The 18034-nt window shown below is 41.0% G+C and overlaps 1 protein-coding gene across 2 annotated transcripts in view; it reads left to right on the plus strand.

Moving 5' to 3' along the window:
* Positions 1 to 18034, plus strand: part of sec16a (SEC16 homolog A, endoplasmic reticulum export factor) — a 69014-nt gene that overhangs the window by 1247 nt on the left and 49733 nt on the right. For both annotated transcript variants that reach the window (XM_062960254.1, XM_062960255.1), the window contains exons 2-8: positions 4316 to 7607; positions 10321 to 10463; positions 11077 to 11159; positions 12284 to 12419; positions 12957 to 13155; positions 14980 to 15154; positions 17954 to 18034. The exon at positions 17954 to 18034 is cut by the window's right edge and continues 62 nt beyond it. In XM_062960254.1, coding sequence (XP_062816324.1) covers positions 4380 to 7607; positions 10321 to 10463; positions 11077 to 11159; positions 12284 to 12419; positions 12957 to 13155; positions 14980 to 15154; positions 17954 to 18034 — 4045 coding nt within the window. In that variant the 5' untranslated portion in view covers positions 4316 to 4379. The remainder of the gene's footprint in view (positions 1 to 4315; positions 7608 to 10320; positions 10464 to 11076; positions 11160 to 12283; positions 12420 to 12956; positions 13156 to 14979; positions 15155 to 17953) is intronic.

Below are 18034 nucleotides of genomic sequence, written 5' to 3' on the forward strand. Positions count from 1 at the left end.
GTGCTTTCGGAGAGTAACTATTACACACTTCTATTGTTACTCCCCCAACATCTATCCTCTAGATTGTTTTTTATCTTATGTCCCTGTTCTCCATGATTGTATTCTTATCCTTTTCTCACCCCAAGTTTTAACTAAGTGTTTCATGCGGCCCGCCCTGTTTTTTTTATATATATATATATATATATATATATATATATATATATATATATATATATTGTGTTGCATTGTACATGATTTTATTGTATTGTTTAATTGTATTATGATATGTTGTTTTATATTTTGCTATATTGTACTGTTCTGGGCATGGCCCCATGTAAGCCGCCCCGAGTCCCTGTTGGGGAGATGGTGGCGGGGTATAAATAAAGTTTTTTTATTATTATTATTATTATTATTATACATAGAGTTGGAAGGGAACCCAAGGCATAAATAGAGTTGGAAGGGACTCCAAAGGGCCACCCAGTCCAACCCCTTTTCTGCAGGGAAGCACTGTCAAAGCCCTCCTGACAGATGGCCATCCAGCCATTAATATGATATATAGAAATTTACTCATCTATTTATTGTTCCAAGACATGGATAAATAGAGTTGGAAAGGAACCCAAGGGATAAATAGAGTTGGAAGGGATTCAAAAGGGCCATCCAGTCCAACCCCTTTTCTGCAGGAAAGCACTGTCAAAGCCCTCCTGACAGATGGCCATCCAGCCATGAATATGACATATAGAGTATTTACTCATCTATTTATCAATGTGTTGTCGAAGGCTTTCATGGCCTTCTGAGGATGCCTGCCATAGATGTGGACGAAACGTCAGGAGAGAATACTGCTAGAACATGGCCAGACAGCCCGGAATACATACAACAACCCTACCATCTATTTATCGTTGCAATACAGGTATACATAGAGTTGGAAGGGACCCCAAAGGGCCATCCAAACCAACCCCATTCTGCAGGAAAGCACTGCCAAAGCTCTCCCAACAGATGGCCATCCAGCCATGAATATGATACCTAGAGTATTTACTCATCTATTTATTGTTCCAAGACATGTATACATAGAGTTGGAAGGGAACCCAAGGGATAAATAGAGTTGGAAGGGACTCCAAAGGGCCACCCAGTCCAACCCCATTCTGCAGGAAAGCACTGTCAAAGCCCTCCTGACAGATGGCCATCCAGCCATTAATATGATATATAGAGTATTTACTCATCTATTGATCGTATTTACTCATCTATTGATCGTTCCAAGACATGGATAAATACAGTTGGAAGGGACCCCAAAGGGCCATCCAGTCCAACCCCTTTTCTGCAGGAAAGCACTGCCAAAGCCCTCCCGACAGATGGTCATCCATGCCCTTATGTATCCTTTTAATAATAATATAGTAAAATAATACACGTAATAATAATAATAATAAATACAGGAAAATAATACATGTAGTAATAAATAGTAGAATAATAAATATAATAATAATAATAAGATCAGAGTAAAATAATAAATGTATTAGTAATAATAAAAAATAGAGTAAAATAAATGTAATAGTAGCAACAATAATAGAGAAAAATAATAAATGTAATAATAATAATAATAATAATAATAATAAATACAGGAGAATAATACATGTAATAAATAGAGTAAAATAATAAATATAATAATAACAAGATCAGAGTGAAATAATAAATGTATTAATAGTAATAAAATAGAGTAAAATAAATGTTATAGCAACAATAATAGAGAAAAATAATAAATGTAATAATACCAATAATAATAGAGAAAAATAATACATGTACCATATATTCTTGAGTATAAGCTGACCCAAATATAAGCCAACCAGGACCCTCACCCGAGTATAAGCCGAGGAGGGCTTTTTCAGTCTTAAAAAAGGGGCTGAAAAACTAGGCTTATACTCGAGTATATACAGTAAATATTATCTTGATGGCTCGTTGTTTCGGGCAACTAACTTTAACAGGAAATTAGCATCAGTTCACAACAAGCTGGACAATGGGAACATTGTGTTTACTACTTACATTACTTACATTTTCGTTTGAATAGAAGCAGAGAAGTTGGCTTTTGCTTAGAAGTTTCACCACTATCTATCCAGCTGGAAAGCACCCTGGCCTTGTACTGATATCACAGTTCCCTGCTGCAGTGTTTGGATTTTCTGTAATGTTTAGCAAGTTATTGTGAATTATCAACCTGTTGTCAGCATAAGGAAGTTTCCTTGCTGATAAGGCAGAACCTGAATGGAGGTGGTGTATAGAGGGGAAAAGCCTTTGTTTCCCTGATGTAATCTTCTCTAGAAGCAGATTTCTCTCTTAATTTTAGATGAAATCATTTTTCCAAAAGGACAGGTGAAACCAGTCCTATTACCGTATATACTGGAGTATAAGCCGACCCGAATATAAGCCGAGGCACCTAATTTTACCACAAAAAAACTGGGAAAACATTGACTCCAGTATAAGCCGAGATACCAATAAAATTACATTAATTGAGGCATCAGTAGTTTAAATGTTTTTGAATCTTTACATCGCACTGTAATTTAAGATATGACTGTTCAACTCTGATTAAATCATTATTTTCATCTTCTTCAATGTAAATGTACTTATGTATCCTTTTAATAATAATAGAGTGAAATAATAAATGTAATAATAATAATAATAAATGCAGTAAAATAATAAATGTACAGTAGAGTCTCACTTATCCAACGTAAACGGGCCGGCAGAATGTTGGGTAAGTGAATATGTTGGATAATAAGGAGAGATTAAGGAAAAGTCTATTAAACATCAAATTAGGTTATGATTTTACAAATTAAACATCATGGTATACAACAAATTTGACAGAAAAAGTAGTTCAATACACAGTAATGCTATGTAGTAATTACTGTATTTACGAATTTAGCACCAAAATATCACGATGTATTAAAACATCGACTACAAAAATGCGTTGGATAATCCAGAACGTTGGATAAGCGAGTGTTGGATAAGTGAGACTTTACTGTAATAATAAATAGAGTAAAATAATAAATGTATTAATAATAATAAAAATAGAGTAAAATAAATGTAAAAGTAACAACAATAGAGTAAAATAATAAATGTAATAATAATAATTAATAGAGTAAAATAATAAATGTAACTATACCAATAATAGAGAAAAATAATAAATATACCATATATACTTGAGTATAAGCTGACCTGAATATAAGCCCACCAGGACCCTCACCTAAGTATAAGCCGAGGAGGTTTTTTTTCAGTACTAAAAAAGGTCTGAAAAACTAGACTTATACTCGAGTATATACAGTATATTATATAATTTCTTGGGTACCCAGCGGTGCCCGGATTATTTGAAAAGGGCGTTTGTTTGTTTTTGGGTATTAGGTAATATCAGTTTGGTCATATGCTATTTCTTAGGGAAAAAAACCTTAGTCTGTTTTTGTTTTGAGTATAAATTACTCAAATTGCTTTTGAGTATAAATTACTATTGGGTTGTTGTGAGTTTTCCAGGCTGTATGGCCATGTTCCAGAAGCATTCTCTCCTGACGTTTCGCCCACATCTATGGCAGGCATCCTCAGGCAACCTCGGAGCCCGAAAGACATACAATAACCCTGGGATCCCGGCCATGAAAGCCTTTGACAACACAATATTACAATAAATAGATACTAGCTGTGCCCGGCCACGCGTTGCTGTGGCAAAGTGGTGGTGGTATTGGTTAAAAATTGTTGTGTAATTTTTATTTGACATTTGTATTTTTTATTAATTTTATTGTAAGTTATCTTTTTATTTATTATATTTTATTATTTTCTTGTATTATTTTTTAGTTATTTTCTGATATTATAGTATTTTATTGTATTAATATTTTAGTGTTTTTAATTATTTTTTAGTGTTTTTTATTATTTTTTTATTGGGTTGCTAGGAGACCAAGTTGGAGGAGCTTAGCCTTCTAACTGGCAGCAATAGGATAAAAGCAGTTATGCCTCTCTCTCTAATTAGGACTTTATTTTTCTTTTCTTTTTGTTTTATCAACCTAGAGCTGTGGATGATGGGTTGTGTTGTCAAATTTCGAGGTTGGGGGGCTTGTAGTTTTGTTGTTTTGTCCGCTGCCCTGATGCCATCACTCTTTTATATATATGGATAGTACAATATGGTAATTTATTGCCAGTATTGTGCTATGCTAATAATATAATATTTATTAATAATAAATTAATAATAATATTAACAATAATATAATAATGTAATATTTGTAAGCTGCTCTGAGTCCCCTTCGGGGTGAGAAGGGCGGGATATAAATGTATTAAATAAATAAATAAATAAAATGATTGATGTTTTCCTTTGCAGAGCCCTTGAAGGAACAGTGGTCCCGGTCTCTTGGGTGAGCATCCAGCCTGGCCAGACGTGTGTGATGCAGCCTCCGCCACAGACGGTGCCCCCGGGGGCCGGTGGGCCACCACCTCTCACAGCAGCACAGAACATGTACTGGCGCAACAGTGGTCCCTTGGGTCGGCGGGCCAACGCTCCCACCACAGCGGCAGCCGGCCCCATGCGGCCTGTGACGGACCCCTTTGCCTTTGGCGCCATGCAGTCGCTTCGGGGCAACCCCCCGCTTGGCAACACGGCCAAAGGCGACCCGCCAGCTATGCAAAGCTTCTCCCCGGTGGCGTTCCCTCCACCTCATCTCCCCGCTGGAGACAATTCCCATGGGCTAAACCCGTCTTTGCCAGCTTCCGTCTCTCAGTCTGGAGCCCATGGTACGTTTTCAAGCCAGCCGACCTCCTCGTTGTATTCGGAGCGTGTTACTAGCAGTGCTGACATGCACCCCAGTGTTGAGCGTGGTGCACGGAACCCTATGGATCCCGTGGGTTTCCCTTTAGAGAATTCTTTGCGTGGACAACATGTTTCCCTGCCGCCCAGCGGTCAAGAAATGAGTAGGAACCCAAACATCCCAACTTCAGTACCATCATCCACGTCTTTCTTACCCTCTGCTCAGCAAACAGTGCCTCAGTGGATGGCTCCCCAAAGTAACTTTCAACCGCAAAGTGGTCCTCCTTACTCTGTCTACCCAGAACCGCCTTCCCAGAATGCTTTTTATGCTGTGACTCAGTCTCCTCTTGGGGTCTCCCAGCCCCACCAGAGCACCCCACAGCAAGCTCCTGCTGTTCAAAACACGGTCCAAGCCCCATTGATGTTTGGCGATGCTCCGAGTGCGAATGCTCCCCACAACTCCGCCTGGCAGAACGCCGGAGGAGCCAGCCCGTGGTCGGCGCAGATTCCTCAAGAACACTTTTACCTGCAGCCTCTCAACACTGCCAGCACCCCACCTGTCCATCAGGCCACTCAGGAAAACGGCCGGCCGGCCCAAGCTCAAGCCGCAGCGGAAGGAGTGACCAAGAGGGATCCGGGGACGGTTTCCATGTTTTTCAAAGGCGACGAGGCAGAGAACGAGGAGATATTATCACTGGAAAAGAACAACGAGGCTGGCAAAGCGGATGTCGACGCTTTCCAGCAGACCATGGGGCACACCTATTACCAGCCGCTTCATCCTGTTCACCAGGTCCCGATCCCTCCTTTTTCTAATGCGGTTCTGCCGCCTGAGACGCTCCCAGATGTCCAGAATTCCTTCAAGACCTCCAACGAAGCCCCGGCCTTTGAAAACGCGGCAGACAAAGCTGATCCTGTGGACGCCGTGGAAAACCAGGAGTGCATTCAGAACCAAGAGGTTTTGCCCAGCGAGCCGCTGACCCAGAGCTGCGCGTCTCCAGGTGCGGATCCGAACAGGTACGCCTCGCTCGTGGGACCGTCGCTTCCGAAGAACGCGGCGGCGAGCCACTTGGAAGGAGGGCCAAACCTCGAAGCTCCCGATTTGTTACTCCGCCCCGGCCGTCCCGACAGCGTCTCTTCCAACTACAGCAACTTGAGCCACCGAAGCGTTTCCAACTCGTCGCGACCGCAAGAGCTGGGCACGTTCATTCAACAAGAGAGCGGGAAGCCGGAAGAAGAGGCCTCTCGGGGTTTCTTTAAACAGATGGACTCCTCACCTTTGGGAGGAGAGGCCAGCGAAGCCGGTCCCGGCAAAAATTATTACGGCGGCCTCTCTCTGGCCCCGACGCCGAGCCCTCCGAAACCCACTGGAGTGTTCCAGATGAGCGCCAACAGTTCCTTTGAACCGGTCCGCTCCCATGCATCTGGTATCAAACATTTGGAGACCAGTCAAGCCAAGATGCCCGCTGAACGGAATAGTGCCAAAAAGAGCCCAGCCACACCTGTCGCCTCGCCAGGCAACCTCGAACAACCTCCCGATAATTTGGAAACGCTCTTCCTGCCCCAAACGCATCCTTTGCCCCTGACCGTGACCGGAAACGTGGGTGAATCCGCGCCAGAAAAACGACCCTCCTCAAACAGAGCTCCGGGCGGCGTGAAGAAGTGCGAGAGCCCCGCCACGACACTTTGGGCCCACAACGAACTGCCCAGCTTTGGGGGCAACGTGCTGCTCGCCCCGGCCGCTCCCGCGGTGTACGTCCCGGCCAAGCAGAGCGTGCAGGTGGTCCAGCCCCCCGAGGAAGGGGTGTCCGAACAGCAGCACAGCGAGCCGGGGTCCGTTGTCCTCCCGCCATTGCAGCCCGGAAGCGTCTCTTCTGAAAATTTGGAGAACCCGCCCAAAATGGGCGAGGAGGAAGCCCTCCGCTCCCAGATGAGCTCTGGTTACGCCAGCCTCCTTTCCTCGCCACCCACCGAGGCCCTGCAGAACCCGCCGGTCTTGCTCGCCCAGCCGAACCAAAGCTATAGCTTGGCCCAGCCAGTGAACTTCTCTCTGAACCGGCACGAAAATAACCACTTGGGGAAAGATCCCGCCCTTGGCAGCAGGAACAGTGGTCAGCTTTCCGGGGAAAACATCTCGTTCCCTGGATCGTCTGTCCACCCGCCAACTGCTCCTCTGCCCCATAACTTCTCACAACATGCTTCCGAAACGACTGTGAAAACATTGGCAAACGTACAGATCCAGCCGGCTGCTCAAGGGCCTCTCAATTTGGCTCCAGAAAATCACAAGGCTCTTCCTACTTCGGAAGGAGGCCCGGCTCCGCAATGTACTAATGCTGGCTCCATGGGTGCAGCTGGTCGGCCTGCCAACGGCGCAAGCAGTCAAGAGTTGTCTCAAGCGCTCGATTTCACCGTCACCAAGGCTCTGGAACAAAATCCTTCTAATGCTCGGGGGGCACCGGAGGCTCAGGACCAGCAGCGTTTCTATCAGCAGGTCACGAGAGACACGCACGGTGAAGCCGCTCCTTCACAGGTGTCTTTGGCATCTCAGGCGGCGACGGCTCCGCAGCCTGTTCTGACCTTGAATCCCCAGCCAACTCCTGGCAATAACCCTGTACAAATGCCGGCGAGCTACAGCCAAACAATGGCGAATAACAAGCCTTCGAATGCCGCTCCTCCGGTGTCATCAGCTGTTGATTCCAGCCAACCAACACACACCCAGTCTCAACAAGAACCACAACAGACACCCCACAATGCCTTTGCCATGCCACCGAACCCTTACTACTACTACGGACACCCTTATGACGCTTACCCGCCCTCCTACCATCCGCCGTATCCTCCCATGGATCCCCGGGTGGCTCACCTTTACTACCAGGTACCGTATATACTCAAGTATAAGCCGACCCGAATATAAGGCGAGGCATCTAATTTTACCATAAAAAAACTGGGAAATCATTGATTCAGCTGAGGGTGGGAAATTTCAGAAATAAAAATAGATACAGTAGAGTCTCACTTATCCAACATAAATGGGCCGGCAGAATGTTGGATAAGCGAATATGTTGGATAATAAGGAGAGATTAAGAAAAAGCCTATTAAACATCAAAGTAGGTTATGATTTTACAAATTAAGCACCAAAACATCGTGTTATACAACACATTTGACAGAAAAAGTAGTTCATTACACAGTAATGCTATGTAGTAATTACTGTATTTACGAATTTAGCACCAAGATATCACGATAGAGTCTCACTTATCCAACATTCGCTTATCCAACATTCTGGATTATCCAACGCATTTTTTTAGTCAATGTTTTAATACATCGTGATATTTTGGTGCTAAATTCATAAATACAGTAACTACTACATAGCATTAGTGCATATTGAACTACTTTTTCTGTCAAATTTGTTGTATAACATGATGTTTTGGTGCTTAATTTGTAAAACCATAACCTAATTTGATGTTTAATAGGTTTTTCCTTAATCCCTCCTTATTATCCAAGATATTCGCTTATCCAAGCTTCTGCTGGCCCGTTTAGCTTGGATAAGTGAGACTCTACTGTATATTGAAAACATTGACTACAAAAATGCGTTGGATAATCCAGAACGTTGGATAAGTGAGACTACTGTATTGCCAAATAATCACTGTTGAATGTTTTTATATTGTGGAATGATATTTTAAATTGTAAGTCGCTCGGAGCATTCTGGTGGAGAGCGACTAATTAAGAAATAAAGTGAAGTGAGGAATATAAGCTGACCCGAATATAAGCTGAGGCATCTAATTTTACCACAAAAAACCTGGGAAATCATTGACTAAAGTATAAGCCGAGGGTGGGAAATTTCAGAAATAAAAATAGATACCATAAAAATTATATTAATTGAGGCATCAGTACAGTGTTCCCTCACTTATCACTGGGGTGAGGTTCCAGGACCACCCGCAAGAAGTGAAAATCCGCGAAGTAGGGACACTATATTCATTTTAATAAGCGAATATCTTGGATAATAAGGAGGGATTAAGGAAAAGCCTATTAAACATCAAATTAGGTGATGATTTGACAAATTAAGCACCAAAACATCATGTTATACAACACATTTGACAGAAAAAGCAGTTCAATACGCAGTAATGTTCTGTTGTAATTACTGTATTTACAAATTTAGCACCAAAATATCATGATATATTGAAAACATTGACTACAAAAATGGCTTCGATAATCCAGAAACTTGGATAAGCGAAGCTTGGATAAGTGAGACTCTACTGTACATTATTTTAGTAGTTCTACACTATTTTAAGTCTTTATCAACCAATTGTGTGTTGATAAATCGCTTCCTTCTCCTCCCGTTGCCGCTTGGGCCCCTTTTCTCTCCCTTTGGCTTTTCCTTCCTCCCTTCCTTAGCCTGTAAATTGTAATTTTTTATGATTTATAATTGTCTTTTAGAGTTTATTGAAAAACTGCGAAATAGCGAACCCGTGAAAAGTGAACCACGAAGTAGTGAGGGAACACTGTAGGTTAAATATTTTTGAATATTTACATCAAGCTCTAATTTAAGATAAGACTGTCTAACTCTGATTAAATCTTTATTTATGTATTTATTTATTTATTAGCGACATTTATATCCCGCCCTGATCATGCAATCTTTCACTTGCTCTATTTCTGCCAACCACTCTAATAGTCTTTTATATATTTTCATTATTACTTTCTTTTCTGTCCCAGAAAGATTCTTTCGCCGAAAATCCTGTTATTTTGTCTTTAGATATTTATTATTATTATTATTATTATTATTATTATTATTATTATTATTATTATTATTATTATTTATTAGTGATATTTATATTCCGCTCTTCTCCTCCTGAAGGGGACTCAGGGCGGTTTACAAGTATCTATGCATACAATATATTATATTATACAACTGTATTGCAATATTATTAGTACGCTTATCCAATGTTCTGGATTATCCAACGCATTTTTGTAGTAATGTTTTCAATACATCGTGATATTTTGGTGCTAAATTCGTAAATACAGTAATTACTACATAGCATTACTGTGTATTGAACTACTTTTTCTGTCAAATTTGTTGTATAACATGATGTTTTGGTGTTTAATTTGTAAAATAATAATCTAATTTGATGTTTAATAGGCTTTTCCTTAATTTCTCCTTATTATCCAACATGTTTGCTTATCCAATCTTCTGCCGGCCCGTTTATGTTGGATAAGTGAGACTCTACTGTACATACAATATATTATATTATACAACTATATTGCAATATTATTAGTAATATTGCATGTAATATAAATATACAGTTATAATAGTGAATTATAATTATTATTACATTGTATTACAAAATATTATTATTAATATTACATGTATATACAATATATTATAATATTAGTATAGCATAATATTATTATATATTATTATATCATTAAATTGATACAGGAGACATGTATCCGTTTAGTTGTCTAAACAGAAACCAGGAAATATTCTTGTTTGTTTGATTGATTGATTTCTTATTCCATTTTTAATATTATAGTTCTACTCTGTTTCTTGATCATTCTTGAGCTTGCATAACCTGAACGCTCGTCCCTCTATCTAGGAGGATGCGTACGGTCGATCCGACCCATTGTCCTACCAGTACGACACCACTGCGGCTTATGGGGATGCCAGGGGCTATCGCTATACAGAACCTGAGCGGCCCAGTTCCAGAGCCAGCCAGACGTCCGAACGACCTACATCAAGGTAGGCACTTCTTAGAGCAGTGGTTATCAACCTGGGCCCCCCCAGATGTTTTTGACCTACAACTCCCAGAAATCCCAGCCAGCATGAACTTCAAAATACAATCCAAAACACAGGATCCAGGGCATGAATAAAAGCAAGAATCCTTTTCCATGAGCATAGACAAGACAGGAACTTTGCTTCCAAAACCAACGTTGCTTCATCTGAAATCTTTCCCTGTTTCTCCCTATTTAACCATGCTTACAGGCATTCCTTTGTCCTTGAGTTCCCACACGTTTACCAGCTATCCTAAGAGAATGTCTGGGACAATGAACTTTTAGCTTTAACCTTGTATCCCTATCTAAGGAAGACTCCTCTGACTCGCTGTCAGAGACACCTGGGACTTGTTGATGTTCTGAATCCTGTGAAAGGTCACCCTTATCACTAGCTTCTGCTTCACTGCTAGTCTGAGGACTCTCTAACAATTCAGAGCCTTCATTATTTCCCTCATCAGTGTTTCCTTGGTCAGCCAGCATAAACCCAAATTCCCCTTCATCATCAGACTGAACCACAACACTTAGTATTGCTCTGTCTACCTTTTTTTCCTGGCTTGATCTCCCTTTCTCTTCTTTTCCAGGCAGGGCTACCCCGATGATTATTATAACACCAAGGGCCGGTGGAGCGATTACTACACAGACTATTATGGCTACGATTACAGAGGTAAGGCCTTTCAATGGAGAATAATTCCAGAAATTGGTTCATAGATCAACACTGGCATGATAAAATCTCCCTTATCCCCATCCCTGTTGTCGTTGACCCTCCCCATTTGTGGGTTTGGCTTACAGTATTATTGTTAAGAACCTAAAGGGTTCCTGTTCTTTTTATGGCGGGGTATAAGAATAAAGTTGTTGCTTAGTTTTTCACCCCTTTTTTTAAGACTGAACCCCCCCCCCCCTTCAGCTTATACTCAGGTGAGGGTTCTGGTTGGCTTATATTTGGGTCAGCTTATACTCAAGAATATATGGTACCTTTATTATTTTTCTCTATTATTATTGGTATTATTACATTTATTATTTTTCTCTATTATTGTTTCTACTATTACATTTACCCTGTTTCCCCTAAAATAAGACATCCCCATAAAATAAGACCTAGCCGAGGTTTTGTTGAATTGCTAAATATAAGGCCTCCCCTGAAAGTAAGACCTAGCAAAGTTTTTGTTTGGAAGCATACCCACCGAACAGAACACCAAAGCATGCAGGATTGGTAAATGTACATACCATACATGGAAATATTGGTAGTAACAAGAAATTCTTGATAGGATTCACAGTTTGTCTGGTTATGCTGGTTTAGGATGACCACTACTGTACAGTATATAATAAATGTTCATTTTTTTTGTTCAACAATAAATGTGAATTCTTCTTCATGGAAAAATAAGACATCCCCTGTAAATAAGACATCTTTGGGAGCAAAAATTAATATAAGACACTGTCTTATTTTCGGGGAAACACAGTAGTTTACTCTAGTTTTATTATTATTAATAATACATTTATTATTTCACTCTGATCTTATTATTATTATATTTATTATTTTACTGTATTTATTATTACATGTATTGTTTTCCTGTATTATTTATTATTATTATTATTATTATTATTATTATTATTATTATTATTACATGTATTATTTTACTCTATTATTATTAAAAGGCTACATAAGCACATTTACATTGAAGATATATTTAGATTAAAAAGGTGTAGCATCCTGGCCTGTGTGTATCGGTTGTCTTCTCACTCCAGAAAAGATTCACCGGAGCATCAAAAATGATCCATCTTTGGTTTTTTCAGACCCAAGCCGCTCTGACCGCTACCCCTCAAGCTACGACCCCCGATACCGAGATCCCAGGGCATACGACCACCGCTATTGGTACGACCCAGAGCACAGCCCCTACCAAAAGAGAGAGACCTACCCGTACGGAAACAGGTTTGTTGTGAAATAATAATAATAATAATAATAATAAAACTTTATTTATATCCCGCCACCATCTCCCCAACGGGGACTCGGGGCGGCTTACATGGGGCCATGCCCAGAACAATACAATATAGCAAAATATAAAAAACAACCTATCATAATACAATTACAACAATACAAAATTAATCATGTACAGTACAACACAAAATCAAATAAAGCAATATAACAGGGCGGGCCGCATGAACACTCAGTTAAAACCTGGGGTGAGAAAAAGATAAGAATAAAACCACGGGGAGCAGAGACATAAAATAGCAAACAGTCTGGAGGATAGATGATGGGGGGAGTAACAAAAAGTGTGTAACAGTTACTCTCCGAAAGCACATCGGAAGAGCCAGGTTTTTAGATCTTTCCTAAAGTCTAAAAGAGTGGGGGCTTGCCTGATTTCAATGGGCAATGAGTTCCACAAACGGGTGAAACATTTCTAAAACTATTTTTGCACCAAATTCTGCCAGGAAAAATCATGTAATGGATTGCTCTTTTGCCCTGCAGTCATGATCGCTATGAGGATCATTGGCGGTACGACCCTCGCTTTGCCGGGAGCTTCGACGAGGATTTGGAGCCTCGGAGAGACCCCTACGGAGACGACTTTGACCGCCGCAGCGTCCATAGTGAACACTCAGGCCACAGTCTGCACAGCTCGCACAGCATCCACAGCCGCCACAGCAGTTTCAGCTCTCGGTCCCAACAGGTAAGGCTCTCCTTCCCTGCTGTTGATGGCCTGTATCCCTTTGCACTCACTGTCAGCATCTCCAGTACAAAAAGCTTCATTTGTTTCCTCACCTTGCTCAAAGTGGAAGCTTATACTCGAGTATATACGGTATATACCGCCCTATCTCCCAGAAGGGACTCAGGGCGGTTTCCAATCATAAAATACTAAGTAGATTACATAACCACATAAAACATCATACAGTAGAGTTCCGGTTATTCAACATAAACGGGCGGGCCGAATGTCGAATAACTGGATCTGACGGATAATAGGGAGGCCCTATTATCCAGCAAGCCGGTTGAAGGAAGTGCCCCGTGCACGTTGCTAGGTAGATAGCAAGCTACCTAACAACGCGTAGGGGTGCTTCTTAAGCCGAGTGCTCGCTGCTCTGCCCCTTGGGAGGCACCTGTGCGCGTTGCTAGGTAGATAGCAAGCTACCTAGCAACACGCACGGGCGCTTCCCAAGGTAGCTTGCTATCTACCTAGCAACGCGCACGGGCGCTTCTCTGCTCGCCGCCCTGCCTCTTGGGAGGCGCCTGTGCGCGTTGCTAGGTAGATATCAAGCTGCCTAGCAATGTGCATGAGCGCCTCCCAAGGGGCCTGGGACATCGGATAATACGGAGTGTCGGTTAACCGGAAGTCGGTTAACCGGAACTCTACTGTATTAAAATAAGATTTAAAAACTATACAGTTAGATCAGGGGTCCCCAAACTAAGGCCCGGGGGCCGGATGCGACCCATCGAAGCCATTTATCCGGCCCCCACAGCACAAGGGCAGAAGGGGGTTGGGCTAAATGACCCAAGGGGTCTCTTCTTCTCTTAAAACCCTTATTGTTGTTGTTGTTGTTGTTGTTGTTGTTGTTGTTATTATTTGAAACACAACAAGATGAGTCCACAGCAGACACTCTGCTGGCTGTTGTATTGGATCATATGTCGGACACTTCCCAAGTGTCTAGGACTGTGTGATGTATCGGTGAATAATGTGTGCAGATTCCAGTAAGGTGGCCTTCTGCAGCTGGCAGATGGTAATTTTGTTAGCACCGATTGTGTTAAGTGCAGGCCAAGGTCTTTAGCCGATTACTACTGGGACCACCTTGACTGGCTTGTGCCAGAGTCTTTGTAATTCGATCTTTGAATCCTCATATCATGTCAGCTTTTCCAGTTGTTTCTCCTCAATCCTTCTGTCACCTGGGATTGCAACATCGACAATCCATACTTTGTTTATTATTATTATTATTATTATTATTATTATTATTATTATTATTATTAACATTGAGGCGGGGTGGCCATCTGTCAGGGATGCTTTGCTTGTGCTTTTGGTGTACAGAGGCAGAACGGAAGAGGGTTGGACTAAATGGCCCAAGGGGTCTCTTCTAACCCTCTTTATTATTATTATTATTATTATTATTAACATTGAGGCTGGGTGGCCATCTGTCAGGGGTGCTGTGCTTGTACTTTTGGTGCACAAAGGCAGAAGGAGATTGGACTCAATGGCCCAAAGGGTCTCTACCAACCCTCTTTTTTATTATTATTGTTATTATTATTATTATTATTATTATTATTATTATTATTATTATTTATTGCTCAGTGGCCAACTATAGTCCGGCCCTCCAACGGTCCAAAGGTTCGTGACATGGCCCCCTGTTTAAAAAGTTTGGGGACCCCTGAATTAGATAATACAATAAATAACACAACAACCTTGATCCGGGGACGGGGACTATAAAGCAAATATATTAACATTAAACATTTTGGAGTAGAAGAGTCTTATACAGTATATTAATGCAAGCATCTCTGGTTTCCTCTCTAGAGCCAGCTTTACAGAAGCAACCACGACTTGACGGCCGGCGCCTACGAGGCGGACCACCAGCCAGCCTCGCTGCACACGGAGTATTCTTGCGGGGCGTATCCTCCGTATATCAACCCTCCCTCTCTGGCGGACTATAACCACTCGGCCCAAGCGGCTTGGCCAACGGTCGAACAAGGTATGGCCTCGATCCCCAAAGTGAGAAGGCTAGCAGTTACTGCTCTTTGTGAGTCTTGTCTCCAAAGCTGTGTAGTCCTTCCGCCTCTGATAGCTGCTTTTTAAATGTTCACTCAAAGGGTTTCCACCCAGCATCAGTTTTTATTCATTTATTTACAGTATTTATATTCCGCCCTTCTTTCTCACCCTGAAGGGGACTCAGGGCGGATTACAATGAACACATATATGGCAAACATTCAATGCCAATAGACAAACAACATTCAGTTTTAGACAGACACAGAGGCATTTTTTTTTAACATCTTCCAGCTTCACGATTTCCGGCCACAGGGGGAGCTGTTGCTTCACCGTCCATTGGTGGCTGTTCTTCCTCTTCTTTTCCTCGTGAGCAGTTTTATGGTGTTGTAGATTAGTTAAATTAGCCTCCCGCATAAAGCGTACCTAAATTTCCCTAATTGACAGATTCAACTGTCTTTCGGGGCTGCTAGGTCAACAGCAAGCCGGGGCTATTTTTTTTTTTTTTTATGGTCGGAGGCTTAACCCGACCCGGGCTTTGAACTCATGACCTCTCGGTCAGTAGTGATTTATAGCAGCTGGTTACTAGCTAGCTGCGCCACAGCTCGGCTTATTGGAAGAATCCTATGGTTGGGAATATATATGTGTGTGTGTATGTAGGTACAGTAGAGTCTCGCTTATCCAACGTAAACGGGCCGGCAGAACGTTGGATAAGCGAATATGTTGGATAATAAGGAACATAGGAAGGAACATTTAAGGAAAAGCCTATTAAACATTAAATTAGGTTATGATTTTACAAATTAAGCACCAAAACATCATGTTATACAACAAATTTGACAGAAAAAGTAGTTCAATACTTAGTAATGCTATATAGTAATTACTGTATTTACGAATTTAGCACCAAAATATCATGATGTATTGAAAACATTGACTACAAAAATGTGTTGGATAATCCAGAACGTTGGATAAGCGAGTGTTGGATAAGTGAGACTCTACTGTATATGTATATGTTGACTCCCAGAATTCTCCCAGATATATATAGATGAATGGATAAATATATTATTATTATAACATTGTATGACACAGCAAACAAGATAGATATGCTGGATTTCGTTTCACAAAATGGACATATAGCAGCAACAGAATGTCAATCAAATCCTGGTTGTTGGTCTATATATACAGTAGAGTCTGACTTATCCAAGCCTCGCTTATCCAAGGTTCTGGATTATCCAAGGCATTTTTGTAGTCAATGTTTTCAATACATCGTGATATTTTGGTGCTAAATTCGTAAATACAGTAATTACAACATAACATTACTGCGTATTGAACTGCTTTTTCTGTCAAATTTGTTGTAAAACATGATGTTTTGGTGCTTAATTTGTAAAATTAAAACCTAATTTGATGTTTAATAGGCTTTTCCTTAATCCCTCCTTCTTTTCCAAGATATTCGCTTATCCAAGCTTCTGCCGGCCCGTTTGGCTTCGATAAGTGAGACTATACTGTATTACATGTAATATATACCATATATACTCGAGTATAAGCCAAGGCACCTAATTTTACCACAAAAACTGGGAAAACTTATTGACTCGAGTTTAAGACGAAGGTGGGAAGTGCAGCAGCTACGGGTCAAATTCAAAAATTAAATAGATATTAATAAAATTGCATTATTTGAGGCATCAGTAGGTTAAATGCTTTTGAATATTTATATAAAACTGTAATTTAAGATAATAATAAGACTTTAATAAGAAAAGGCTGTCCATCTCTGAATACCTATATACTCAAGTATAAGCCGACCTGAATATAAGCCGTCCAGGACCCTGACTCGAGTATAAGCTGAGGGGAGCTTTTTCAGCCCTAAAAAGGATTGAAAAACTAGACTTATACAGAAAGAATTGGAAAACTAGGCTTGTATATTACTGTAATTGTATACAGTAATATACAATTAAATTAGTGTATTACTACTATATTTTATTACATTATAATTAATAATATTTATTATTATTATATAATATTATTAATATTATATGTATATACAATATTTTATTAGTATTGCATAATGTTAGTAAGGGGCTCCTGGTGGCACAGTGTGTTAAAGCGCTGAGCTGCTGAACTTGCGGACCAAAAGGTCCCAGGTTCAAATCCCGGGAGCGGAGTGAGCGCCCGCTGTCAGCCCCAGCTCCTGCCAACCTAGCAGTTCGAAAACATGCAAATGTGAGTAGATCAATAGGTACCGCTCCGGCGGGAAGGTAACGGCGCTCCATGCAGTCATGCCGGTCACATAACCTGGAGGTGTCTACGGACAACACCGGCTCTTTGGCTTAGAAATGGAGATGAACACCAACCCCCAGAGTCAGACACGACTGGACTTAACGTCAGGGGAAACCTTTTACCTAATATTAGTATTGTATATTATTATACAAATTCTACTGTTCTTTTGATTTTGTTTATTGTAGTGTATATTTTCTTTTATTGTATTGTTTAATGCGTTATGATTTGTTGTTTTATTTATATTTTGTTATATTGTATTGTTCTGGGCATGGCCCCATGTAAGCTGCCCCGAGTCCCCGTTGGGGAGATGGTGGCGGGGTATAAATAAAGTTTATTATTATTATTATTATTATTATTATTATTATTATATTGACACACTCTGGCTCCAGAGTGGCAGTTAGTTACTATATTATTTAAATATAGTAAATAAATAAATAATATTCCGGTCTTTCTAAGGTCCAAGGCTCATGAAACATTGTCTGTTTTTAACCCCGTCCCCTCTTTCTTCTTCCCATCCCAGTCCCTTCGAGGCCCCTGACGCCGGAGAAATTCTCGGTGCCCCATATCTGCGCCCGGTTTGGCCCCGGAGGCTACCTCATAA

Source organism: Anolis carolinensis, unplaced genomic scaffold, assembly GCF_035594765.1.
Source record: "Anolis carolinensis isolate JA03-04 unplaced genomic scaffold, rAnoCar3.1.pri scaffold_7, whole genome shotgun sequence".
NCBI lineage: Eukaryota > Metazoa > Chordata > Lepidosauria > Squamata > Dactyloidae > Anolis > Anolis carolinensis.